The sequence below is a fragment of the Mus caroli genome, unplaced genomic scaffold, assembly GCF_978045245.1.
Source record: "Mus caroli unplaced genomic scaffold, Mus_caroli_1 scaffold_7, whole genome shotgun sequence".
Classification (NCBI taxonomy): Eukaryota; Metazoa; Chordata; class Mammalia; order Rodentia; family Muridae; genus Mus; species Mus caroli.
Window position 1 is genome coordinate 27,888,659 of NW_028227262.1, and position 27,885 is coordinate 27,916,543.

The window sequence follows — 27,885 nt, forward strand, 5'->3', positions numbered from 1 at the left end:
CTGACATTTATGGCATTAAAAACAACCTAATGCCTTCTTAGCACCAAATGCTGTTCATAACAGTAAGGAAGTTGCAATAAAACCAGAGCATCGCTCACGCTAGAGGCCACTGCTTATGTAAGAAGCACTTTCAAGGCCTTACTTTGCGTCATACGAAGATTCTGCCATAGGATTATGGACCCTTGAGGCAGATTAATAATCCTAACAGGAAAAAGTACTCAAAGCCACTGTATTCAACAGTCTGTGGAACTGTAAAGGTTCTTATCTGGAATTTCTCCATGTTCCAATCATAGTCTTTTTCACCAGTCTTGTGACAGAGGCTATAGAGTAATTCCTTTGTATTTTTAGTACAAAACTCTTTGCTATTGTGTTTCAGGCATGCCAATACAATTAATTATGTCATTGAAAAAAAAAGTGTTGTATGGTTCTGATATACTAACTTTCATAGCATTTTTAACAGAGCAGTTATCACAGCCCCGACATTAGAGACAGTACCTGCTCAGGGAGAGTTCTCCATTGGACCTTCCTTGTACTGGGTCTTCTTTGTACATTCGTGTCCCATAGAAGTACCAGTAGAGTGCACCTGAATTGTCTTCACCCAGAGGTTCAACTCTGAGACTGTCTGCATCCAGACCCTATGCAAAAGGAGAAAGCCAATTTGGGAAGGAAAAAAAAAAGGGAAGGGGAGGGGGAGAGTAACAAAAAACAGGAGGAAAATAAACAGTCAACTCAAAATTTATACTCAGATACATATCGTATTTTAAAATGGCAATGTGCTTTATGTAATTTTCTATCAGGCAGATGAAATTCAGAGAGGTCTCTTTGATGAACAAGATGAAGAAATTACAGATGTTCCCCCCATACCCAACCATGGCTTCCACAGCTGGCTCACACAAAAAGAAGAATCAAAAGAATTCTAAGACAATTTGGTTTAGAATTGCTACCTTATGTGTACTGGTGTGAAAGGAAGGACAATAACACTGAGGACAATCAGAACTTTCAACACAGTTCTCTCACAGAACAGCCTTATACTCTCAATTCTCCTGCCTCAGCCTCTCAAGTGCTGTTATTACAGAGGCTGAACAAGCTTGAGCCCCTATCAAATTTCCAACCAGATCAACCAGACAGATGTTCTGAAGGCTTTGCTTCATGTAGTTTTGTACTAAACCTTTGCCGTATGTATGTATGTATGTATGTATGTATGTATGTATGTATGTATATACGTACGTGTATGTTATGTTTATGTTTGGGTGCCCATGGAGGACAAAGAGGGCATTGGATCTCATGAAGCTGTAATTACAAGCAATTGTGAGCTACCCAATGTGCAAGAGAACTGAAATTGGGTCTTCTGGAAGACCAGTAAGGACTCTGAACCACTAAGCCATCTTTCCAACCAATACAGCACCTTATTTTTTCCAGCTGAGATCCAGCAAAACAATTCCCAAAGCACTTCAGGGCCATATGGATCTGTGCTGGCCTTCCCACTGTTACTGCAAGAACTCAGCAGAGACAACACTAAATTATATGACTGTTATGTGCTTGTGCATAGATCTCAAATGAGAACTGTTACATTTAGATTAGAAACTACCTCCTGCCGGGAGTGGTGGCGCACGCCTTTAATCCCAACACTCGGAAGGCAGAGGCAGGCGGATTTCTGAGTTCGAGGCCAGCCCGGGCTACAAAGTGAATTCCAGGACAGCCAGGGCTATACAGAGAAACCCTGTCTCGAAAAACAAACAAACAAACAAACAAAAACAAAAAACAAAAAAAAGAAACTACTTCCCACACTGAGTAGTGGTAACACCTTTATTCCCAGTGCTTGGGAAGCAGAGGAAGATGGAGAGTTTAAGAAAAATCCTATCTCAAAACAACAACAAAACTGACTTCACTATTTGTGAAAGCATTATTCTACCTCCTTTCCCATTACATATATAAAATAGGTTAACAATAATATATATTTCTAAAATCGGTAACATCAATATAGCAAGGAGGACAGAAGAGTATCTTTCTCCAATGTTTTGTTTTTTGTTTTCAAATTGGAATGTGTATAAAAAATATATACTCTCAAGTCTCTGGAGTTTGTTAATTACAGGAAAAAAAATTCACTATTGTTTGTTGTGGGTAATATTAAAAAATGAACGCGCCAACTCTCGGCGGGGCCAGACCATGCTCCTGTACTCCTGCTGCCACCAACAACTCTCTAGAGCTAGCCCCTGTGCAAGGTGATCTCACTCGCTCAGTTTCTTGGCCCGCCAATGTTCCAGCCCTTCGAGGCCACATGGCTCCCACCAGGCCCTCTCTCAGACGCCCCCCCCCCACATCACCCCCGAGTTCTTCTCCCTTTCACACAACTCATGCATCCCTGGTTAGCCATCTCGACACCTAATTATCTGGCAGAATCAAGACTCTTAATGCTTAACTAGCCAATCAAATTTATGTATCAATAATAACAAAATTTACAAGACGCCAATACAATAATTTCAGAACCAAATACTAATGATAGAGCTTTAACCCAATTATTCTAACCTTTTGATAACACCATTCTGGTTCTCTCTTTCCTCTTGAAACCCCCACTCCCACCCCCCACTCTGTCTCTCTCCTCATTCTGCCTCCCTTCTGTCCAGTCACAAGCCTCCCACTGCCGTAATGTGATTAGACAGGGAAAATCCTGCAACAGTTGTTTTACGTGAAGACCTACAAGGACCTACAAATAGGTTCTCCTATTTGAGCCATGGCTCAGGAAATTAAAAGGAACAAATTTTAAAGCCATATCCCAGCATGGCTGGCATTCCTTTGGCCACTGGCTATGTATGTAGGTCATTACTGATTACCAGCATGAAGACTGCTGAGAACAAGCTAACCTCTTGTTTCTCAATAATTTCAGTTTTCACACTCAAAATGCAGGCTTTTTACTCGCTAGAAAAAGAGCTTGCTAGACAGGTACCTTGAGAAGATCAAAGACATCATCTGCATCAAGCCGGTAATCACAGAGGCGATGCAGGATCTCTACTCGAGTACGCAGAGGAAGGTCTTGGAAACTGGCTTCTCTCAGAGGATTGGGCTTTCCTTCTTCAAGCTCCCAACGGTAATTAATGATATCTTCCAAGTAGCTGTGGAATGTCTGAGGCCTAAATCAAATGGCCCCAAATACATAATATTAATATAAATACATATAAATATAAATACATAACATTAATATAAAACAGAAGCTAGGGAAAGGAAACTAATAGGTTGACAGTTTATAAAAGAACTTGAAACCCTTTCATTGAAGAGTTATGTATTATATTATCATTTTATAAAATCCCAAAGATAAGCTTTATCAATTTTTTTTCACATAACTGGTTATACTGCTTTAAGCTAAAGATGGAAAATCCCAGTCAATGGTATAAAATGAAAAATACAGGCAATAGTCTCATCCTCTGTCCATACTATTAAAGAGGCTTATGGAGTTCCTAAAAAAAAACCTGAGCTTTAAAATTGGGGAATGCCTTAAAACAGTACACATATATACAAAACACCCTCACAAAAATGCATTTACTTATATTTCAGGTTAAGATGCAAAAGTATAGAAAACATCTTAATGTGTAACTGTGTAACTATACTATAATAATTTTTTAGATTTATCTATATATTTATTCTGTATGTATGGGTACTTTGTTTGCATTTGTATCTGCACACAAAAAGATGTCACCAGATAGTTGTGAGCTGCCATGTGGGTGCTGGGATGAATTTAGGGCCTTCAGAAGAACAGTAAGTGTTCTTAACCACTGAGCCATCTTTCCAGCTCCTTAATTTTCTTTCTTTGAGAAGCTAATTTATGCTGGGTGTAGTGGTGCATGCCTTTAATCTCAGTACCTGGGAGGCAGAGGCAGGTAGATCTACTTGAATTCAAGGCCAGCCTGGTCTACAGATCAGAAAAGCCAGAGCTATGTTTAGAGAAGAGACACTGTTTTAACACGTTGCCACAACAACAGAACAAAAATGACACTGACTGATTGGCGTGGTGGCAGGTTTCACGTATATATACTATATACGTGAAGGTCAGAGAACACCTTGTGGGCCTGGGAATCAAACTTGGGTTGTCAGACTTGGTGGCAAGTGCCTTTATCCTGAGCCACCCAGCCAGCCTGACATTCTTTTTATGCATCTACTGTGTTGTCTGCCTGGTCTTAGCTCTTGGTCTCATGTGGTCCTCTAGCCACTGTTTCCTACTGTCTGGAATAAGACATATACCTTAGGGGTCGCCTAAGACCATCCTGCATCAGATATTTATGACTCATAACTGTAGCAAGATTACAGTTATAAAGTAGCAATGAAATAATTTTATGGTGGTGGTGGGGTCACCACAACATGAAGAACTGTATTAAAGGGTCACAATATTAAGAAGGTTGAAGCTGAAGAAGAAGAAGAAGAAGAAGAAGAAGAAGAAGAAGAAGAAGAAGAAGAAGAAGAAGAAGAAGAAGAAGAAGAAGAAGAAGAAGAAGAAGAAGGGTGAAGCTGAAGAAGAAGGTTGAAGCTGAAGAAGAAGAGGAAGAGGAAGAGGAAGAGGAAGAGGAAGAGGAAGAGGAAGAAAAAGAAGAAGAAGAAGAAGAAGAAGAAGAAGAAGAAGAAGAAGAAGAAGAAGAAGAAGAAGAAGAAGAAGAAGAAGAAGAAGAGGAGGAGGAGGAGGAGGAGGAAGAGGAAGAAGAGGAGGAAGAGGAGGAAGAAGAGGAAGAAGAGGAAGAGGAGGAAGAGGAGGAAGAGGAGGAGGGGGGAAGAAGAGGAAGAGGAGGAAGAGGAGGAGGAAGAAGAGGAAGAAGAGGGGGGAAGAAGAGGAAGAAGAGGAAGAGGAGGAGGAGGAAGAGGAAGAAGAGGAGGAGGAAGACGAGGAAGAGGAGGAAGAGGAGGAGGAAGAAGAGGAAGAAGAGGAGGAGGAAGAGGAAGAAGAGGAGGAGGAGGAAGAAGAGGAAGAAGAAGGAAGAAGAGGAGGAGGAGGAAGAAGAGGAGGAGGAAGAAGAGGAAGAAGAGGCAGAGGAGGAGGAAGAAGAGGACGAGGAGAAGGAAGAAGAGGAGGAGGAAAAGAAAGAAGAGGAAGAGGAGGAGGAAAAAGAAGAGGAGGAGGAAGAAGAGGAAGAAGGAAGAAGAAGAGGAAGAAGAGGAAGAAGAAGAGGAGGAGTAAGAAGGTTGAAATTCACTATTCTATATAGTACAAAAAACCTGCATGCTTGACACTGATATTTTTTTGTTTTATGAGACTAAGTTTCACTGGTGGGCTAGCAGACCTAGAACTCCCTATTTTAGATCAGGCTGGCCCTGAACATTCACCTTCTTCAACCTTCCAAGTTTTGGACTTAAAAGTGGGTACTACCCCTAACCCCCTGCTTTTTACTTCCTACCCCCACTAACTGCAGGACTAAAGTGAGTTCCCTCACCCCTCAGTGGGGCAGGCTAGAGCGCTGGCTCCATTCTTTGCCTAGGCAAAGTAAGAGCTGACCCCAGTGGCACAGCCTGAGGAGAGCTGAGTCCACTACCTCCCAAACCCACGTCTAGGGCTTTGATTTTAGCCCACCTCAACATCTACACCATCTATGAATTGTGAAAGCTTGTGAAGGAGCTGGTCCTGTAGAACCAGAACTGTAGGAACTCTACACACAAGGACAATAGCAGACATCCAAAAGAGAAGCAATGGATCCAGCATTGATAGTGCAGCAGAACCCAGAGGACTCTAACCTGACTCACAATGAAAATTTACAACTGGCTAAATGGTTAAGAGCACTGACTGCTCTTCCAAAAGTCCTGAGTTCAAGTCCCAGCAACCACATGGTGGCTCACAACCACCTGTAATGAGATCTGATGCCTTCTTCTGGTGTGTCTGAAGACAGCTACAGTGTACTTACTAACTAAAGCTGTTTGGGCAAAAGGGTATCCTGTGTAACACACTATGGCACACGAAAGCTTCCACAACACGATGTTTTCTGGTTTATTTTCTTTTGGTGGAGAGGCTTAGCTGCAGGGGTAGATATGGAAAGACATGAATATAAATGGGATCAGGGTACATGATGTGAAATTCACACACAAAAAAATCAATTAAAAAGTTTAAAAAAAAAAGTGGGTACCACCAAGACTGGCTAAAAGTTATTTTAAGATCATAAAAAGAGGCCGGGCAGTGGTGGCACATGTCTTTAATCCCAGGACTTAGGAGGCAGGTGCAGGTGGATTTCTGAGTCTACAAAGTGAGTTCTAGGACAGCCAGGGCTCTACAGAGAAACCCTATCTCGGGGGGGGGGGGGGGGAGCAATAACAACAACAACAACAAAAAAACCCAACCAACAACAAAAAAAATTAATCATAAAAAGACTCAAGCCAGGGGTTGGAGAGATGGCTCAGAAGTTAAGATACTTGTTGCCGCTGCAGAAGATAGAAGTTAAGATTTCTCCAACATCCATGTAGTGGCTCACAGCCATCTATAAATTCTAGTTACAGAGAATCTGATAATCTCTCCTGGACTTTTTGTGCACCAGGCATGCGTTTGGTATACATACACAAAGGCAAAATATCAGAGAGGGAGAGCAGGAGGGGCTAAGAGAGGAACAGAGGAAGGAAGGTAAGCAGATAGCCATCAAGCCAAAATAAAAGTAACAGATTTTTTTGGTTGTTGTTGTTTCTTTACATAGTCCTGGCTATCCTGGAGCTTGCTATGAAGACCAGGCTTGGCAACTGACAGTGGGAGATGGAACACTGAGCATTGGTTTGGTTTGCTCTGTTTCACTATTCTTGCTAACAAAACCCATGTATTGGTTAGCCTTACACAGTGTTGGTGAAGCCAGACATAAATCCACCAAGGAACTGCTCATGAAGTTCCTGCAGCAGCTTGAACTACAGCTGCTGGTTCGTGCCTGTTGTCTGCCTGCCTAGAGGACTGGTCTGCAGTTGTCCAACTTCTGAACTTCTGATACAGGCTTTATCTTCACTTGGAATTGCAAACCTATTCTGTCATGACCAATCAATGCACTGCTGGAGATAAGGGCTTTGTATATGCTGGGCAAGTACTCTACCAACAAAGCCTCATCCCCAAGTCTCAGAATCACCTTTTAAAAAGTGAAAGTAACAAGAGCTGGAGAGACAGCTCCCCAGCACCCTCATGTCACACAAATGTCTCCAACCCCAGTCCTAGAGGATCCAGTGTTCTCTTCCTGCCTCCATGCACTGCACACATGTGGTGCATAGACTTAGATGGAGCCCAAACACCCATACATATTTAAAAAGAATGAAGCTGGTAAAGTCATCCTACTCAACTTGAGGAGATATCTGTCCCCTGCCTGCATAATAAAATATACATTTCAATAATGAGTAAGGACAACTACTCATCTCATATATAACCATTAATCCTGGCTATCCTGGAACTCACAAAGACCTGCCTCTTGAATGATGGGACTGTATAACACTACACCAAGTCCAAAAATGTGTTTTAATATCAACTCTAAAAAGCTAAATCCACAGCCTCCTTTGTTGTGTGTAGTGTTCACGAATATTGTAATGGTGTCACCACATTTTCTACACTGAAGGTATCACTTGAACACCGAGCCTACCAATTCAGGTAGTCTAGCTAGCCAATCTATGCTGCCTCCCAAGAACTGGGATTAGAGGTTTGCCCTGAACAGGTCCTAAGGATTGAACTCTAGTCCTCTCGTTTGCATGGCAAATGCTTTACCCACTGAACAATCTTGTCAGCCCCTCGAAGAGTTATTTTTTTAAATAAGACGAGGTGTCTATTTCTGTGACACTGAGGTCCCTTCCACTGGGGGGAGGGGGGGGGAAGATGACACATGACAAATAAATGGACACCTTTCATTCTTTCAAATACAAATAATGTAAAAGCAAGCTATGCATCTGAATAAAATATTCAGTAAAGCTAAACCCAGCAAAGGCTGCGATGAAATGCAGCCCCTGGATTAGTCCCAGGGCTCTAGGAGAAACAGAAAGGTACCTGCTTTGCAGAAGTTTGGCAGCTTCTTCAACTGAAACAGAGTTTTAGCATATGACCCATAATTTGCCAAAAGGAATGAAAAAAGTGCACAAATATTTTCATGCACATGTTCACAAAAACTTTGTTTATAACCATCTTAAATTAAAAGCAACACAATGTCAACTTATAAACACTTAAATCTTATTTTATTTTTCTCCACTGAACACAATTCAACTCTTCACCCCTCTAAAAGGAACCACGTATTGACAATAAATAGTCTACATCAACACAAGCCATTATGTTAGACTATAAGAAGCTGTACATAGTCATCTCACACACATAGTTGGGGGAAATTGTGAGATGGTGTGTCTCTGCACACTCAATTGTTAATTCTGTATAAGCAGGGACCTAAATACTGCCAAGGATTCTGGTATTGTCATTTCTATGGCAATAGAAATGGGTTTCTCTTTTGTAAATAGTGTTCTTCCTCACCTGCCCAACGCCATCTAGAATGTATCAGAGGTTATCTCACTACTGATTTGGCTATAATAAAGAGCTGACAGACAATAGCTGGGTAGGAAGTAGAGGGTGAAACTTATAAAGAGAGGGGGCAAGGAGAGAAAGAGAGTCACTGGGGAAGAAATCAGAGGGAGATTTGCCAGCAGACTTGGAGTGAACAGACTGACCAGAACAGAGCAGAGAGAGTAGTGGAACACTGCCAGGATTAGTCATGTTAAGCTAGATAGCTGGCTGGGAGACAGCCCTATATAGAAAGCCTCTATGTCACTATTTATATTGCTGGGAGAACATATATCTTAACATATAGTGGTAAAGTGAAATCAGTGGAAGCCAGATTCTAAGTCTGTATGGAAGTGACCAACTGTAAAAAAGCTTTCTTTGGGGCTGGAGAGATGACTCAGCAGTTAAGAGCACTGGCTGCTCTTCCAAAGGTCCTTCAATTCCCAGCAACCACATGGTGACTCACAACCATCTATAATGTGCATGTGTACATGCAGATAGAGTACTCAAATACATTAAATAAATCTTAAAAAAAAAAAAAAAAGACCTTTCTTGGAGGATCTACATTCCTGAGCACACTACGTGCTGGATCGTTTATCATATATAATTGGCTTCAGAATCAGGTATGTATTCAGTAATGAGGCAGTAGAGTCAGCACCCACAAAGCAGCTTACAACTGCCCAACAGCTTTTTGGCAGGGGCGGGGGGAGGGGTGTTGGGAGGATGTTGACCTCTTCTGGTCTCCACAGATACTGTGTATATATAGTGCACAGACAGATTCAGGCTAAACAGTCGTATGTATGTATGTATAATCTTTCTGTCGGGCATGCCGTTAATCTCAGTACTTGGGAAAAATAGGCAGGCTGATCTCTTTGAGTTCGAGGCCAATCTAGTCTGCAAAGTGAGTTCCAAGACCCAGGGGTAGTCACACAGAGGGTGGTGGGGTGTGTGGGTGGGGTGCGTGAGGGTCCACTCTGATGACCCAGCCTATGCAAGATCATTCCCTTAGATGGTACTTTGTGAATTCATCTCTGACATTCCTCTTCCCAACTGGTATTTACTTTCTGGATTCTCTTAAATACTATGTTAGTCTTCTTTTTACATTCTCCACATGTGTATTTCATTTTCATTTTGTAGTTGCCCGACCTTATTTATGTGTGGTGGCCAGCTGCTGGGAGTGTCTAGGAGGAGCCACTATGGCTGCTTACTCCAATGACAAAGCTGATGGCTAGAGTCAGAGGCTAATCGAGCATTGCTATCCTAACAGTTCTCTGCCAAGCTCTCCTACTTGGGAGTAGGTTCTATTACACTCAAGGATTTACAGGATTATGTGGACCACCCTCAGAGCCCAACAACCACCCACACAATCCAGCGAAGAACCATTTTCAGTAGGGTTTTTTATTCATCTCATACAGAGATCAAATCTAAGGCTCCGACATCCAAGGTGAGTGCTCTATCACTGAGCTATACCCTCAAGCTTTAAAACAACACTTACAGTTAGCAATAAACAAATTCCAGAACAAACCCCCACATACACAGCCTGAAGCACAAGGCTGGACTTGAACTCCTGGACAATTACAGGTGTGACCTGAAAAACTTTGAACTAAAGCTTTATTCTCTCAGACACAAAGGATTTCTAAATAAAACAAATCTAGTTAGACTCAAGAGTCTCACTAGGCTCAGGAGTTCAGCTTAGATGCGTTGGTACAGAAGACAACACACAAGGGGGAGGGCTGAGGACTGGGTGGCTTGGATGGATCCACATGTGATTTGTTGTAATCTCCAAACATACGGTTCAAGCCTATAATCCAGAAAAAGAACTGGGATACTGGAATCAAAAGTGAGTAAGCTGCAGACCATTAACAAAATCTTTTAAAAATTCTTTTAAGAATGAACTTCCAGAAACAAGAATAATGAGATAAATTAGGTACCTAGTAATTTTAATATAAAGCTACTGCTTGTAACATTAGTTAAAAGTCAGACAAAGTAAATGAGGAAAATACCTAATAAAAAAAAAAGAAAAAAGAAAAAAAAAAGTCAGACAAAATACCAAACAGACTGGATTATCTGATAAATCATAGAGAAAAGGTGGTGACAAAAAAAGGTATTGCTATAATAAACATAACAGTAAATATAAAAATATAAAACCATATACAAGTGAGCTTTAAAATGAATAAATACCACTGGGAGTGGTAGAGCATAACTTTAATCCCATCACTTGGGAAGCAAAGGCAGATTGACTGATAGCAAGTTTGAGGTCAGCTTTTGCTAGAGAGTGAGAGATTGGTGATGACGGTGGTAGTGATAATGTTTATTTTAATCTCCCTGACAAAACTATCACACAATTTAACAAAGCATTAAGTCTAAAGTTTAAATAGTGCTACACATATACTTTACTCAAAACGGGTATCATACTGCCAGGTAGTGGTGGCACATGCCTTTAATCCTAGCACTCAAGAAGCAGAGACAGAGGCAGGCAGATCTCAACTTGACTCAAAAAAACAAAACAAAACAAAAAACAGCTCCCCCAACCCCCAATCAAAAAAAAAAAAAAAAAAAGCACAAAGCTTCCCTCTTAAACCTATGGAGACCACATCAAATGTTTTTAGGTCTCACAGTATAGTTCAAGGAGAGAACATGCTGGGCATAACCAGGGCACAGGAACTGATCCCTACCTCACTTCCTGAAAGAAATTTGCTAGCAATGCCTCGGACAGAGCAAGCCAGACTTCCATACCTGAGAGGGTGAGGGCACTCAATGCAGCCTATGACTTAACCCTCACCATATCCGTGACTAGAAAATCTCAACCAAAAATCAGTACAGCATGTTTGTGGATATCACTAAATATATATGCCATGCAGGCTGATATGAAAAGTCAGAAACCTATTTTCAGGATGACAATGCTACCTGGCGTTATTTTTTTGTTTCTCAGAGAGATCCACCTGCCTTTGCCTCCCAAGAGCTGAGATTAAAGGTATATGCCACCAATGCCTCAAAATTTTAGCATGAGTCTTCCCTGAACTGGAGAGGTGGAGGTAGGACTTTCAAGGCCAGCTTTGGCTACCTAACAAGTTCAAGGCCAGGCCAATATCTCTCAGATCGACACCCTGAATCAGTAGGTATGAAGGTTTCTTTACACATTAACACCAGGCCTAACTTATAAGTCTAGCACACCGGATTAACTAGAACAAAATGATGTAATACACCATTTTTTTTTAAATTTAAAAGAATGTATTTTCGAATTATGTATTTATATGGGTGTCTGTGTGGATTTGTGTACGTCTACAAAGGACATCAGAGTCCTGGGAGCTAGAGGATTGTGTGTTACCCAAACTGCACATTCATGCAAGTATATGCTCTTAAGACCTGAGCCACCTCTCCAGTCATCTTTAACTACCTGAAAAAATATAAACAGAATGCCTCATTGTTTCAAAGGGCCAATAGGCAGGGCAGCAGGTAACTGACTTTTGGGTGAGTTTGTCCTATTGTGTTTCAACTTGGATCAAATCAAAGAAAAGCTGGATGATCCATGTCTACACACCATGATCCATGTCTACACACCAGCTACCTGGGAAACTTAAGCAGAAAGAGCTCACAAGCTCAGGAGTTCTACGCCAGCCCTGGCAACATAGATTCAGACACAAAGCAAAGTGAAGAAAAGAGCTCATATTGGGGAGCTTTATACTTGTCTACTCAGATAACATTCACTCCCCAAACAGTACACATCTCAACAGCTTAAAAGAGCCAGACTCCAACCTAATTCTGTTACTGTACTAGTTATGGGAACATAAGATATCCAAGTCACAGGAATGTAGTGAAACCTGATTTTAATTTGTTAGGCAATATTTTTATTATGTACTAGCAATGCTGGTTTTTGCTTGTCACAGGAGAGGAGAGCCACTACAACAGCAGGTTAAAAACAGCAGATTAACAGGTTCCCTGTGCAAGAAATAAGTCCAGGATTACTCACGTGATATCTCTTCGCTGATAGCAGCCTTGAAGCAGGCAGGCAATCAGATCACTGATAAACTCCACGTCATCTCTGTGAAGAGCTGCCTCTAACTCCTGAGAGATGAAGGAAAGAGATGAAGGAAAGATCAGATATTATTTAAATGCACTGTCTGTCCCTCCTCATCATCTTCAGATTGCTAACAACAGAATGATTAGTGAAAAAGGACTGTCATAGGGCCTGTGAGATGGCTCAGTGGGTAAGAGCACTGACTGCTCTACAGAAGGTCCTGAGTTCAAATCCCAGGAACCAAATGGTGGCTCACAACCACCTGTAATAAGATCTGATGCCCTCTTCTGGTGCATCTGAAGTCAGCTACAGTGTACTTGTGTATAAGTAAATCTTTGGGGCAAAGCGAGCAGGGAGACTGAGTGAGGGGAGTTGACCAGAGTGAGGGGTGCCGGCCAGAGCAAGCAGGTTCTAAAAATTCAGTTCTCAACAACCACATGAAGGCTCACAACCATCTGTACAGCTACAGTGTACTCATATACATGAAGGACTGTCATATATAACACTGCCCTTCTCATGTATACTGTCAGAGGACATTGAGAATTTAGCATTCAAGTTTATTTCCTTAATTGCTTACTAGCCCCATTCCCTTTTATCTACATTCTTCACACCAAAAGAAAGACTTAATATTCCTTTTTATGAACTGATGCTAATCATATAATCAAAGACCTTGATAACAAATATGCCGGTGTGTGCTACCACAAACATATGCATATGTGACCAGGCAGGGAGTCTTTTTCAGTTGCTTCTTCACCTTATTTTATGAGACAAGGTCTCTCACTGAAACTGGAAATTGCCAAACTGAGCATGGATCCCTGAATCCCCAGCTAGGGGGTTGCAAGCACATCTTCACAGCTTGACTTTTTTACATGTGTCCTCGAGATTCAAGCTCAAGTCTTCATACTTGCATAGCAAAGCACTTTACAGTCACCTCCTTAGCCCCTTGCTTCATGTTTTAATGACAATGAGGACTATAGAAGCAGCATATGACTGATTATAAATTAGTCTCTGTTTACTGGACGGTACTATTAGACAACCCACATGCAGCAGCTGTAAGGAGCACTGGGAGAATGCAATATGGCTCTACTTACATGACTGATTGCAAATGCATGAGAGCAGATTGCTAGAATAAGATAAATTCTTACATCACCTGGAAAAATATGAGGTAATAATAACTGTTAATAGTTTTATCCTAAGTGAAGAGCCCTGAAAGTTCAGGTGGAACCTGCACATGACAGCTGGTTTCTAAAAAGAATTTAGAGATTAAGAGACGGGCCAATGGGCAAAAAGTGAGAAACATCAGTAATCTTTTTTTCTCTTCTCAACCCTCCAATACAAGAATGTGATGTATGAAGTGATGTATTAAACTTTTGGGTACCTTATTTCAAAAGCATGATTTTGGACCTCAACAATTACATTGGTGTGTGTGTGTGTGTGTGTGCGTGTGCGTGCATGTGTGTGTGTTACATAAACAGTCTCTTTCTAGTATAGAGAAATATTGAACTTTTAATGCAATCTAATGAATTGTTTATTATTTTAAAGCCCTAAATTGGAAAATCTTTATTTTCAAAGTATAATGGGCTGTTTGAGACTCTAAAACAATCAAAAACCAAAACAAACCACCACCACCACCACCAACAACAACAACAATAGGCTCACAGTTTAAACCTGGTCGCAGGCTAAGATTACAAAATAAATGGCCAGTTGTTCTAACAGTAGCTTAATCCTGGACGCAAAGAAGTTCCAGGCTATTCACTTGAAGTATATCAGAAGCCAGGGATGCTAAAGCGAATTACAGGTCATACACATCAACTCTCTCAAGATAGCTAGGCCTGCAATCTCAAAGCTTGAGCCGAATAGAACATTCAAGGTCAATCTGGGTTCCAATAGCAAAACCAGTCTCAAAGACTTTTCCAAATCAGTAAATCAGTGATAGGGGGAGGGGAGAGGAGAACCCAGTTACCCAGGACAGTATTCTTGGGGAAACAAAACTATCTTTCCCTTATTAACGTTCTATATTTTAGAAAGACTCAATGGGGTCAGCAAGATGGTGCAGAGGGTAAAGGCACTTGCTGCCTAAGCCTGGTGAGCTGAATTCTATCTTCGAAAGCTAAGTGAAGGTGTCCTCTCCTCTTCACATGCACACCCACACATAATTATAGTAAAAATGGAGGCATTCCAGCTCAGTATCCTGACACCAGAACCAAGCACCAGTGTATAGCCAGCAAAGCCATAGAGAGCCATCAGCCCACATCAACCAGAAGCAAGACCAAAATGTCTGCAAGGAGGGGACAAACCTTTGAAGGGCTATAAAAAGACCAGGCTCCAGGCAGCTCAGTAGGTGCTGGTGTCCCAGCATACCCCATCTTACCACAAGAACCACATAGCAACAGGAACACTTCTAGAGGCTGTGTGTTCCACTAAGCACTCCTGCCTCTGACCCACGTGAATGTTGAGTGTCTGGCACTCTGGTTGACCTGGCTAAGTACAACTAAGCCTATGACAGCTTGCCTCTGTAGCTCTAAAAGAACATTGCTTTCCAGGAGCACTTGCTATGGGGCCAGGATCTCTGCCCTCCCAGTCCTTCCCCACCTGTGAATTCTGAACATGGTTGTTTGCTGTGCACTAGACAACTTGTGCTACCTCTACTCAACCAATACTGTTTCCTTTTTCCTGAGGTGTACTGTGTAAACAATGAACTGCATTCAAAAAAGATACCTGACTATATATCTGTCTCTCTGTAACGAATAAGTCATGTTGAAGACACTGGTCTTCCCAGAAGACTTCAATTTTGTGGTCCTACCACCAAAATTCCACAGCTACTTTAACATTTACTTTAATACATAATACATACTTCTATGGGATTTACTATGTCCCCTTGTTCACCACACTCAAGCCCTGATCTTTTGAGCTGGGGATGGAACCCAAGACCTTCATTATAGACCAGTATTCACCACTGATGTGTGTGTGTGTGTGGTGTGTGTATATGTAGTATGTAGTGTGCGCACATACACACAGCTCCTGTTGTGCACTTCTACAAGGCCTTTTCCCAGAGAATGCTAGGTCAAGAGTTATTAAAGCTAGACTCAGTAATCTACACCTTCAATCCCAGCACTCAGGAGGCAGAGATAGGCAAGCCAGAGCTCCATGCTGAAAACCTGTCTCCCCCAACCCCCTATAAGCAAAAATTTTTAAATAGTTGCTTTATCCCGCTCCTGTAGGTAATGGAGTCCCAACAGTTTATACCAATAAATAAACCAAAAACTCTATAGTGAAACATACCTTTCTCTCATTCTGGAGTGGAATGGACAGTAAGAACGTTATAGAGAAACAGCAACAACAAAAGAATGGAGAAGCCATTTTAATCCTGCTTAACAAAAGGACCAGCTTGGTTAACCTTTTCCATGTTAGTTTAATGGTATAGAATCTCAGACACAGAAATGAATGCACTGAATACTACTAAAATATGCATTCAAATGACTAGCAGCAAGGTACTACTGAACTGCACTTAAAAATGGTTAATGGGGAAATCATTTTAATAGTTTAATTTTAAAACTTGTTGCCACAATTTAACATTTTTTTCTATTAGGAAAATATTGCTAAGTATGGTCTCTGACACATACTGTAAATACTACAGGTCATCCTTACAATGACAGTCTGAGCAAACACTAGGGATAAAACGATCTTCAAAATTCACAAGTTTCAGAACAGAAATTGAAATTCTATTAACTCACAGCCCACTATGTTCATGCTCTAATAAGTTGCCTACAAAAAACTACTTGGAAATCCAGGTTATTAAAAGCTTTAAGGTTTCCACCTAGATCTTAAATAGTAAGACGAAGGCAGCAAGGGAGCGAGCCTCCTAAAAAATCTCCGCCCCAACCTTTTTTTTTTTTTTTTTTTTTTTTTTTGGTTGCTTTTCTCACTTTCTCTCCTACTCTTTTGTATCTCCCTTTCACTGTGTGCAATGAACTGTGAGCACCGAAATGTGACCTTTGCCAAGATGCTCAGGGGCAGAAGAGGAAGGGAAAGGCAACAGCAGAAAAGGCAGCAGATACGCAGAGAGAGGGGAACCTTGTTCCCATACACTCTGCAGCCTCAGAGAGTAGGTGAAGAGAGTAACAGGATTTGCCCCTCTTGCAGCTGTAGTCACAGCTCATTAGTGAAAAGCCTGATCAATGTCCCCCCACTTTCCCTGCCCGGAGAACAAATCTTTCCACCATGCAGTGGCTACTGGGGAAGAACTCAGGCTGAGCAAGGGACAGCCCACACTACTGGGCAATGGAAAGTAACACAAAGAGGTGCTTTTAGCACACTTGCAGAAAAGTATTCTTAACTGCTTATTTCTAAAGTCCTGCTTAACAAAAAAAAAAAAAAAAACCATTTGACTATATAGACACTCTAAAGCTAGGGAATTCCTAAATCCCTTCTCTTAAACAACACTGATATTTTCTCTTGCCTGCTGGGATGTTCCTGTTCCTTGTACAAATTTTCTTTAATCTTACTCAATAGAAAATCTTTCTTCTAATTCCAAATAAGGACAAAGATCATAGATTTGCATAATTACCAATCAATCACAATAATGCTTTGAGTTCATTAGAGACAGAAAAGAAGTAAACAAAAATACCTAAAAGAATAATAGATTCTGTTTGTTGCATTAACTTTTTTTAGAGCTAAAATCCTTCTGATGTACATAGGATCAAGGATGATGTAGGATCTGGGTCAGCTCTGCTCCTGTGTGGGAACAGATCCACTTCTGCACAAAGGGAAGCTCAGCAGGCCCTGGGAAGGGCTCTCCCAGCTGCTGTCCAAGAGAGAATGCCTGGAGTGTAAGCTCAGAATGCTCCAAGAAAAAAAAGCACACTGGTCTCCAGAAGGTACCCTGACTTTGACAGCTGATGCTTTCTCACTTGGTATAAATTAATTTAATCCCAAAGGCATGTGCCATGCCAATTTAGACTGTAGAGTATAAATCAGATAGAGTGCCTATAATGCTCAGGGACCTGAAACCAGCTATAAACAATTTTAGTTGGTCCAGCAGCTTATCTCGGATACTTCCAAAGGCTGAAGGTCTATTTTGCTGCTTTGCTGTAATATTTTTTTTTCTCAACTTCCCTTGAAACCGAATAGATCTAAAACAAAACAGCTTCTTCTATCAAAGTTGAATGCAACTCTAAACCACCAATTTTACTGCAAAACATTAATTATACCAATAAAAAAAAAGTAAACCTAGAGTGCAACTTTCTATTAAATACATGATATTTTAGAATTGCAGGGGCGGGGGTGGGAGTGAGCAGGGAGGAGCAGGAGATTCCTGCTGCTCCATGGAACTTCTAGACTACTGAAAGGCCCAAAAGCTTTCCACTTGTCACATTCTGGGAGGCGAGTGCACTGGGCAAGCATGGCCACGCTGGAAAAAAATCTGGAAAAACAGGTTCCTGGCTAGCCATACCCAACTTCTACCACCAGGCTGTCTAGATTTCTTGACTGATGGGAGTTTTTCAATTAGGGCAGGTAGGGTAGCTGAGTTCTACCACCCATGGGCAGGATAAAGGAAACACAGGGCAAAAATGGCACAGCTTCCTCAACAGTGTTACTTTGCCTTTGCTTTTACTGTTGGTCCTTGCAGCAGGGGAAGGTGCACTTAATTAAAGCAGGGGACTGTCAGAACTACTTCTGGAAGCTACTTCAAATGACAGTCCAGGCATCAGAAACTATTGGCCCTCTCTACCCTCAACCAGGACTCACCCCCCACCCCCATTTTGGCAAGGGGTGTAGGGGTTAAGGCAGAGGGCATTTAGATGGAGTGGCTTGGATATGTAATAGAGATAAAACTGGCTTGAGGCCAGAGATGGCTCAGAAGTTAACAGCATAAACTGCTCTTGTAGAAGACATGAATGGGCTCCAGCACCAATGCTGGGAGGCTTAGAGGCAGCGCCAAGAAATTCAATGCCTTCCTCTGGCTTCAGTGGGTACCTGTCCTCTTGTGTACATAACCCAATACAGATAAACACACATACACATTATTAAAAAGACAGTTTTTCTCTTAAAAAGACATTGGCCTTTGAAGGAAAGCGTAATTGACCCTAAAAGATTAAGGTAGACATAATTGGCAGGACCCTTTGTTTGGGAGGGAGACTCCAGTTCTGGGAAGGAGGGGTAGGAGGATGTGTTGACAGCATGAACATGGGCTTGAGAGATAGGGAGGAAACACTTCACAAGTAGTCCACAGCTTTTTACAATTAAGTGTAGGCTTACAAAAAAATCAGAGCCAGGCGTGGTGGCGCACGCCTTTAGTCCCTGCACTCGGGAGGCAGAGGCAGGCGGATTTCGGAGTTCGAGGCCAGCCTGGTCTACAGAGTGAGTTCCAGGACAGCCAGGGCTACACAGAGAAACCCTGTCTCAAAAAACAAACAAACAAACAAACAAACAAACAAAAATAAAAACAAAAATCAATTAAGTTTTAAATAAGTTGTAATTTGATTAACAACACATAAGAGCTAGAAAGGTGATTCAGTGGGTCTTTGCTACACACTCCTGATCCCTGTAGATAAGCTGGGTGACATTTGGCCATAGAACATATGAATCCCAGTGGGTTGACTAATTTTATTGGGGGGGGGGTGCATAAAGATTGTTGGTGTTTGATGGCTTTCTGACTAGCTGAGACACAGACTCAGGAAGATCTGCCTTAGAGAAAAAGATGCCCTCTTCTGGTCTTCTGTATGCAAACCCATATATACACAAACATTCAAATAAAGCTAAAAAGAGAAAGAGACACAGAGAGCTCCCTACTACCACCTATGTAGCAAGGAATCTATCCAGAATAGGAGACAGGCAGTAAATATTTTCAATTCCAAGTGATGGATGGATACCCCCAAGCAGAGGGACAGTCAGAAGACTGATGTGGCCATGAACACAGGCTCACAAAAACCCTCAGCAGCAAGTGGACATCAACAATACACTTTGAGAAAATTATAGGCAACATCTAAGAATAAAATGTTAAAGGTTTTTTAAAAAAAAATTAGTAACAGACTATGTTTAAACCGCTGACAAAAAAAAAGGCACCTCCTCTTTTTAGGTTGGGTTATCTTAGAATCTTGCTAGGTAGAATATTAAAGTTAATTAACCCCTATAGTATGAGTTCTCTTTGAAAAAAGATTATCAGAATCCAAAGGGGATAAACTTCATGCTATCAATAGTGCAAAATCACAAGATAAAAAACCCGCTCGTGTTTATCCAACCTTGCCCTGGGGAGACACTTTGTTGTGGGGGACAAATATTTCATCAGCTCTGGGACAAACTATTCCCACCAGGGTGGGTTAGCTGGTGGATCTTGATGTTAAGACCTGGTGTGTGCTGTATGGAAGATGTGGACATTAAGGCCATAAAGGTGACCTATGTAATTTTAAATATGTAAAATATTATTCTGACACTTAAAGCCTATGGACATTGCAAAGTTTTCAACCTACAGGCTGAAGGCTAGATATAGTAATCTGAAAACAAACATAACAAGACAACACACTAGCCCAGAATGCGAAATATGGAGGCGATCACAGAGGGACACAGGGCAAACAAAAGGTATAATTTGGCTTAAAAGGTACAAGTGGATAAAGAAGAAAGGAGAACAGACACAGAGTTTCCACAATGGTTTCACAACTGAAATCCAGGCTCCACAGTCAGCATTAACACTTGCCAAACATTCAGCAAAGGTGCTAACATTTCCCCTAATACTTTTTTGGTTTCTCTTGGCTACATTTAATAAAGAAGAAATGCCTTAGGTCATACACTGAATATATAAATACTAATAAAAGTATCTGTGTAATTTTCATATCCAACACCACATAAGAGCAAAATAGTCTTCACATAATCTTAACTATGCAGCCTGACAAGATGGTTAAGAGCACTTACTTGTATGATGAAGTGAGTTCAATCCCCAGGCTCCTCAAAGTTTTTTTTTTTTTTTTTTTTTGAGGTGGGGAGGGGTCCAGAGCCACCCACTACATGCAAAACAATAAACAAACAAATACCAAAACTGTATTCCAAAATTATCCTTAAAAAATACTAACTATATAGCAGCCCATCCTGGTAAGTCCTTCAAAATTGTTGGACAGCCTCAAGTGTGTACTCACTAATAAAGAATCCAAATAAAACATCATTAACTTATAAAATTACATATATACATCTATCCACCCATCTATCAATCAACTATCATGAGTGTAACTAGGTGGAACTAGGGCAACAATGAGACCCAGAGGCTGAAGCCTCAGTTATACCTCTATTTGGAAGGAGTCTTTATGGCACTGGGGCTCAAGGGGGCCTTTTTAAGAGGTCATAATTTCCAAGGAAGTAATCCATTTGGAGCAGAGGCAGCATTGAAAAAGCTTTCCTGGAGGAAAGCCTTTTGTTTCGTTAATCACAGTTTACTTGCTGCAGTGACCTTTTGAAAAATTATGCTAGATTTTGCTATTCTGTGTGTTACACAGATAGATATTCATGTGAGGGATGTGTGTGGAGGCAACCAGACAACTTGGAAGGATCCATTTCTCTCCTTCCACCATATAGGTTCCACAGATTGGACTTTTGAGTTAACAACCTTGGCTGCAACCACCTTTTATCACTGAGACATCTTGCTAGCCCAAAAGAAACTCCCGAATGCTATATAGTAACAATTGGGATTTGTTAAGACTGTTACATAGTAACAAATGGGATTTGTGACGACTATCCACATACTTTATAAATTATATATCTATTCATTTATTTAATATGTATGTGTGTGTCCCTAAATGAGTTTATGTGCACCAGGTATGTGCAGGAGCCCTCAGAACTGGAAATGACATAGGTTGTAAGCCACACTGTATTGGGAACCATGTAAAAATCAGCTGCAAAAGCTTCTAACAGTGAGCTGACATTATTAAGAATTAATTAGGGAGGGCTGGTGAGATGGCTCAGTGGGTAAGAGCACCCGACTGCTCTTCCGAAGGTCCAGAGTTCAACTCCCAGCAACCACATGGTGGCTCACAACCATCCGAAACGAGATCTGGCGCCCTCTTCTGGACTGTCTGAAGACAGCTACAGTGTACTTACATATAATAAATAAATAAATCTTTAAAAAAAAAAAGAATTAATTAGGGAATATATGTATACAAAAAAGTATATCCTTAAACAACATCAAAAAATATTAAAATAAAACAATTTACAAACCTCTTCATCTTACTGAGTGCCCAGCTCCTTACAATGCCTAAGCATTGGGTGAGGTAAGTACTTCCATAAACAGAGCACTCATACAACCAAGGTGGGAGAAGATCCTGAGCCAGTTAGCTTTAAATACACAGCGAAGATGCAGCAGTTATAAGCACTTGAGGGGTGTGGGGAGGACAGTGGCCGGTCAATTCCAGGACCCACATGGTAGTTTAAATCTGCTTTTAGCTCCAGTTCCAGGAAATCTAGAGCCCTCTTCAGACCTTCCCAAATATACATGCAGTGCACTTACACACGTGCGGGCAAAACATGGGGGTGGGAGGTTGTTAGGAAACCGATTCCTGGTGGCTCTATCTATGTTCTTGCCTCTTTCTTCCTACAATGAAGCAGCACACATTGTCTTCATTTAGGTCTCGAAGGAGTTAATGCCTTTGTGTTTTGTTCAACACTACACTAGAAATTTATACTGTGTAATGAAATTGAAGGACTGCAATGAAGGGTAAATATACTTGGGGAAAGTGTAGCAAAGAGAAAAATAAAACTTTGTACATAAAATAATCAAAAATCAAATCATTAACAGAAAATACTTTTTTCTTTGTGTTAAGTAAGGATATATTGTATTTCTGTGGAATATTATTTTTAGGGTATTTATTTACCAGATGTGGGTTTTTTCACCTCCTGGGAGACTATTTCTACTTGTCTTGATATACCTAATACAGTAAACTAGAGTGCATTCTTACTCAGAAATTTATTAACCCTTTGATTTTGGTATAGGAAGAAAATATCTATTTCTGGCTTGACGTTAGCTTGCTCTGATTAGTTCTTCTATTGATTAGTTCTAAGCAGAGCCAAGTTTTGTATAAAGACAACACTAGCATTTCTGTAACGCCCCCTGTAAGTGGGTTCACCTCTACCTTGGTGATGCTTCTTACCAGCTATAATCTAAAAGAACTACTTATTATTCACTTCTTCATATTGCAGCTAGAGAATTTACTCTCTTTATTAATGAACAACAGCCACTGCCTGTAATCAACCATGGAAGCAACTGCAAAACAAGAACATGGAAAAGTGACCAGAATATGGGAGGCTTTAACTCCACAGGAGACCATCTAAGCAGAAGCAAGATCTGTATGTCTGGTGAATGTTGGAGCAGAATAAATCTTTTGTTGAAACTTGTTTGAACAACCTTGCTTATGGTGATAGAATTGTTACTAAAAAGCTGAATAGCATTTGTTTTGTCTCAAGATTTCAAAATATTTTCTTAAGAATTTTTCTGCAAAGGTCAACATTTATACATTTTCTCCTGTATTCAGCTTGTCTACCAAGACCATACAAACTCCTGAATGGCTGGCTGAAGGGATCCTAAAAGATACAGCGAGCTAGAACAACAAAACAAAAACAAAAACCCAAACCAGACGAGTGGGAGGAGTAAGAGGCTGTCTAGAATTTGCTCTAAGTCCACCAAACAAACTGGAAGAGGAGAAGGTTCCGCTGCTCAAAAAAGTCAAGCTTTCCTTTCAGGCATTCAAGAGTCTCTTAATGCTTCCCTTCTCCGTGGGCAGATCCGGACATTAGGAAACTGTCAGGGATGAGTCTGACCATGATTTCTCAGCACGGCTGTTCTCTCACCATTTGTCCTCTGATCCTGGACAGGCTATACAAAATGTTTCTTACCTACAGATCTCTCCCCTTCTTCATTTAAAGCAGAAACAGTTTTGTTCCCAACACTGGGGAGATAAAGATAAATCTCTATGAATTTAAGGCCAGCCTGGCCTACACAGCAAGTTCCAGGATAGCAGAGTTACATGGAAAGATCCTGTCACAAAGCAAAGTAAAACAGTGGTTTTATTCCTCAAGAGTGCTGATGTATGTGGTTGCCCACATGGAGGCCAGGACAACCTTCTCCGTTGCTCTCCTTCCACCACTGCAATCAGTCACCCTGTGGGTCATAGGGAGCTTGTCAGGCTTAGCAGTCTGCTTTTTACCCACTGAGCCATCTCTCTGGCTCCCCTTTACTTTCTGACAGAAAAAGTACTCCCAATAGTATTACCAATTGGTAGAATTAAGCATGTAAAACTTAGCTTAAAGCACACTAGGTCTAACTTGTTGACTTTTCTAGGTCTTCTGTTTGCCTTTTCTTCCATGTTGTACAGATAGGAAGATTTGTAAAGCCATTAGATGAAACTAAGCTACCAAGCCTGTCTTTTTACTTGAGTGCTAGAGATCAAACAAATCCCCTTGTTTTTGAGTACCCGCACCTCAAAAAGAATATTACTGTGTAGGTCAGACTGGCTTCACATTCACCTCCTCCTACTTAAGTCTCCGTAGTAAAGGGAAACCACTGTGGCCACCATGTCTAGCTTGCAATCTGCACTTAAAAAACAAGCATTATAATTTTTCATACACGGGGGATGTGCAGCCCTGCTTCCAGAGCCACTTTCTCGGTGAGATCAAAAAATCTGTGAAAATCTACCAGTATAACTTAAAACGCATCTGTGCAGAAGCCCTGACTGGATTCTAACAGCCTTATGTAAAGGCTATTATTTGCAAATGCCATTTTTTTCTTTTTAGTGTGAATTTGGGGAGTATCTGTGGAAGTATATGCCAATGCTCTAGTTTGATAACCACAAATAAAAAGGCAAATGAGAAATGAAAATAGAAGTTGGGAAAGGGGGATGAGAAGGAAAGGAAAAAGAATGGAAGTGGGGCAAAGTGAGTCAGTCTTGCTCCAACCATATTTAGAGAAAAAGGTTCCTTTTTGCTTATTAAAAACAAAACAGCAACTTTACAGGGTGTTTTTGGTTTTGCTTCTCAAGTAGGCTAGACTACAGCTTCTTATCCTCATACAGGACTAAGATGCCTGAGTGTGGGGGTGTTGTTCCCATGCAGGACTGCATAATTGAAAGTGGGGGTTGCAAAAAACTTGGGCAATAGTAAAAGTTAAAGGTTTCTAAGTGGATAATTAACAAAAATTCAAAAACACAAACATATTACGTCTGAGGTGTTACTGGCAGCACTCAGCTGTAGTTCATTCTGTGACTGCATGTGGTCTTCGTTCTGAACACAAAGCATGTGTGCTCTGCATGGATGCCATGTAGCACCAAGAAAGCAAGGAGTGTCTGAAATCTTTCATCTCAAGACTACCTGTTATGACTACAGTGTTTTTAAGGCATAAAGGAAGTTTTCTGCTCTTTCGTTGTTGTTTTTTTTTTCAAGACAGGGTCTCACAATATAACTCTAACTGTACTGGAACTACACAGAACAGGCTGGCCTCCAAATCACAGAGATCACCTGCCTCTGCCTCTCAAATGCTGGGATTAAAGGTGTCTGCCACTATACCCAGCTTGAAGTTTTCTGCTCTTACAGGAACAAAGACTTAACATTCATCATCCTTCAGCACACAAGTGCCAAACAAATACAGCTTTGGATTGGATTGTGTTAGAATGCTTAATTTTATTTTGAGTTTCCAGTTTAAATTTAACTTTAAAAATAGTTAAGATTGCCAGGCAGGGTGGCATACTTTTAATCCCCACATTCAGGAGGCAGAGGCAGGTGGTTCTATGTGAATTCCAAAGCCAACCTGGTTTATGCATGAGTTTATGTTACATAGTAAAACCCTATCTTTAAAAAAAAAAAAGTTTGATTTTGGAAGGAAATTTTAAATATTGGCAAAGCTGAGTAAGGCTAAAAATGTTAATTCATCATGTAAAAATAGGCAAGCCAATCAATTTCACGAGCATATAAATTTGTGTTATGTTATTTATATATATATATATATATATATATATATATAAATTATATATAAATATATATATATACTGTCTTATAGTACATGTCTTTATGGTTTATTAACAGTAAATGTTTGACCTATATATCTATTGTATATATTTATATATCTGGTAATAGTAGGGAAAGAGGTAAACTTCAAGTGAAGTTAAGGATACAAATCACAGAACTTTCATACATCAGGACATTGTGCCACTGAAGATGACCACCAAAGTTCTTCATTACAGTGACATCTCCATCTCGTAGCCTTGGGAATTGCCTGCACTCACAAGCACCTAAAGCCCACCATATCCAGGAAACCTTGAGAGGCTTACTTAGGGTGCATACATACAGAAAAGGGAAACAGTGTTCTGGGGCAGGGAGTGGGAGGTAGTCACAACCATTTCCTAAAATTCTCTACCTTTTGCCACCTTAACTCATAACCCGTTTTCCATTAAGGCTTGCCCGAAGTCAAGCAACTCTCTTGAGAATCCCACTCCCCACCTGCCAATCAAGACTTCTTTGCTATATATGATAAATGCCCCCTAAAGCCTTAGTCTTATCTCTGTATTTTCTTTGTTAGAGACAGAAACCTGGACACAATGACTGCATTGACGTATAATTATCTTTAAGAACTTCCCTTGACTTTTGCCACAAATATTACCATAATTAAAATGTAATGTTTATGAACAAGAAAGTATTCAAAAACTAGGTTTTGTTTGTGTAAGAAAGTACACTGAATAGTACTACCATGAGAATTTTGTTTTAGCACCAGAGCTGCAGTGATTAGAGTGCCGGCTTTATTAAATTTTATAATCTGATTACATCATTAATTCAATTTTTAAAAAAGTACTGGGAGTGGGGGGCAGAGAGGAACTCACATAGCTCAGGCTAGCTTTGAACCTACTATAAGATGACCATGAGCTCCTCTGCCGAAATCACAAGGCATGTACTACCACACATGGGTACCTTTTTCATTTTAAATTTTTGGGGATTTGGGGAGGAGGGGCCTTGTTTGTGTTGGGTATTTGTTTTGGTTTTATTGTTGTTGTCCTTGTTGTTTGTTTGTTTTTGAGACAAGGTTTCTCCGTGTAGCCCTGATTCTCTAAGAACTCACTCTGTAGACCAGGCTGGCCTGAAGAAATCCACACTGGGACTAAAAGTGTGTGCTACCACCACCCTTCTTCATTGTATTTATTTCCTTTTTATTTATTCTTCTTTCTCATATTACATCCAGACTTCAGTTTCCCCTCCCTCCCCTTCACTCAGCCCCTTCCCCCCACTTCCCAAAATTCCCCTTTCTCTTGGATCCATCCTCCCTTAGAAAAGAGCAGACCTTACATGTACACCGAACAAATACAGCAAGCTACAGTAAACCAGGTACAAATTCTCACATCAAGGCTTGATGAAGGAGAGGGACGCCCAAGTAAGTAGGCAAGAGTCAGAGACAGACCCCACTACCACTGTTAAGAACCCTGCAAGAAAGAACACCAAGCTATACAGTCATTAACATATACACAGAAGACCTAGGTCGGACCCAACAGGCTCCCTGATCTCTGTGAGCCCATGAGAGTACCAGTCAGTTGAATCTGTGGGCCCTGATCTTGTAGTGCCCTTGATCCTTCTGGCTCCTACAATCCTTCCTTCTCCTCCTTCATAGGACTCCCTGCACTCCACCTAAATATTTGACTATGGGACTTTGCATCTACTCCCATCTGCTGATGGATTACAACTCTCTGGTGGTGATTATGCCAGGCTCAGAACCCAACACATCCTACAGGCTGGAGGTTTTGTGGCTGGGTTGGTGCTCCGGTCCTTCTACTTGAGCCCTTGCCTGGTTACAGAGGGCTGGTTCAGGCTCCATGACCCTCTTCTTTATATATACTTTTTAAGACTTATTTATTTATTTATTATATGTAAGTACACTGTAGCTGTCTTCAGACACTCCAGAAGAGGATGTCAGATCTTGTTACGGATGGTTGTGAGCCACCATGCGGTTGCTGGGATTTGAACTCAGGACCTTCGGAAGAGCAGTCGGTGTTCTTAACCACTGAGCCATCTCTCCAGCCCCTCCTTTATATTTTTAAGGACTTATTTTGGTTTACCTGTTTTTCAAAAGCATACTCTAAAACTCTGAAAATACTTCTAGTACATGGTCTATGGACCAAATCACACCATCTCCTATAGAGCATTTTATTCTTTTTTTTTTGTTGTTGTTTTTTTTTTTTAAAGATTTATTTATTTATTATATGTAAGTACACTGTAGCTGTCTTCAGACACTCCAGAAGAGGGCACCAGATCTCGCTACAGATGGCTGTGAGCCACCATGTGGTTGCTGGGATTTGAACTCCTGACCTTCGGAAGAGCAGTCGGGTGCTCTTACCCACCGAGCCATCTCACCAGCCCCCGAGCATTTTATTCAAAATGCAAACTACACAAA

General features: G+C 40.9%; 1 protein-coding gene across 4 annotated transcripts in view; it reads right to left on the reverse strand.

Annotated features, from left to right (window-relative positions):
- The window catches only part of Cecr2 (CECR2 histone acetyl-lysine reader), a 103,538-nt gene that overhangs the window by 38,814 nt on the left and 36,839 nt on the right, over positions 1 to 27,885 (reverse strand). For all 4 annotated transcript variants that reach the window (XM_085840010.1, XM_085840009.1, XM_085840008.1 and 1 more), the window contains exons 2-4: positions 12,435 to 12,529; positions 2,945 to 3,128; positions 496 to 635 (exon numbers count right to left, since the gene is read on the reverse strand). In XM_085840010.1, the coding sequence (XP_085696136.1) occupies positions 496 to 635; positions 2,945 to 3,128; positions 12,435 to 12,529 (419 nt within the window). The remainder of the gene's footprint in view (positions 1 to 495; positions 636 to 2,944; positions 3,129 to 12,434; positions 12,530 to 27,885) is intronic.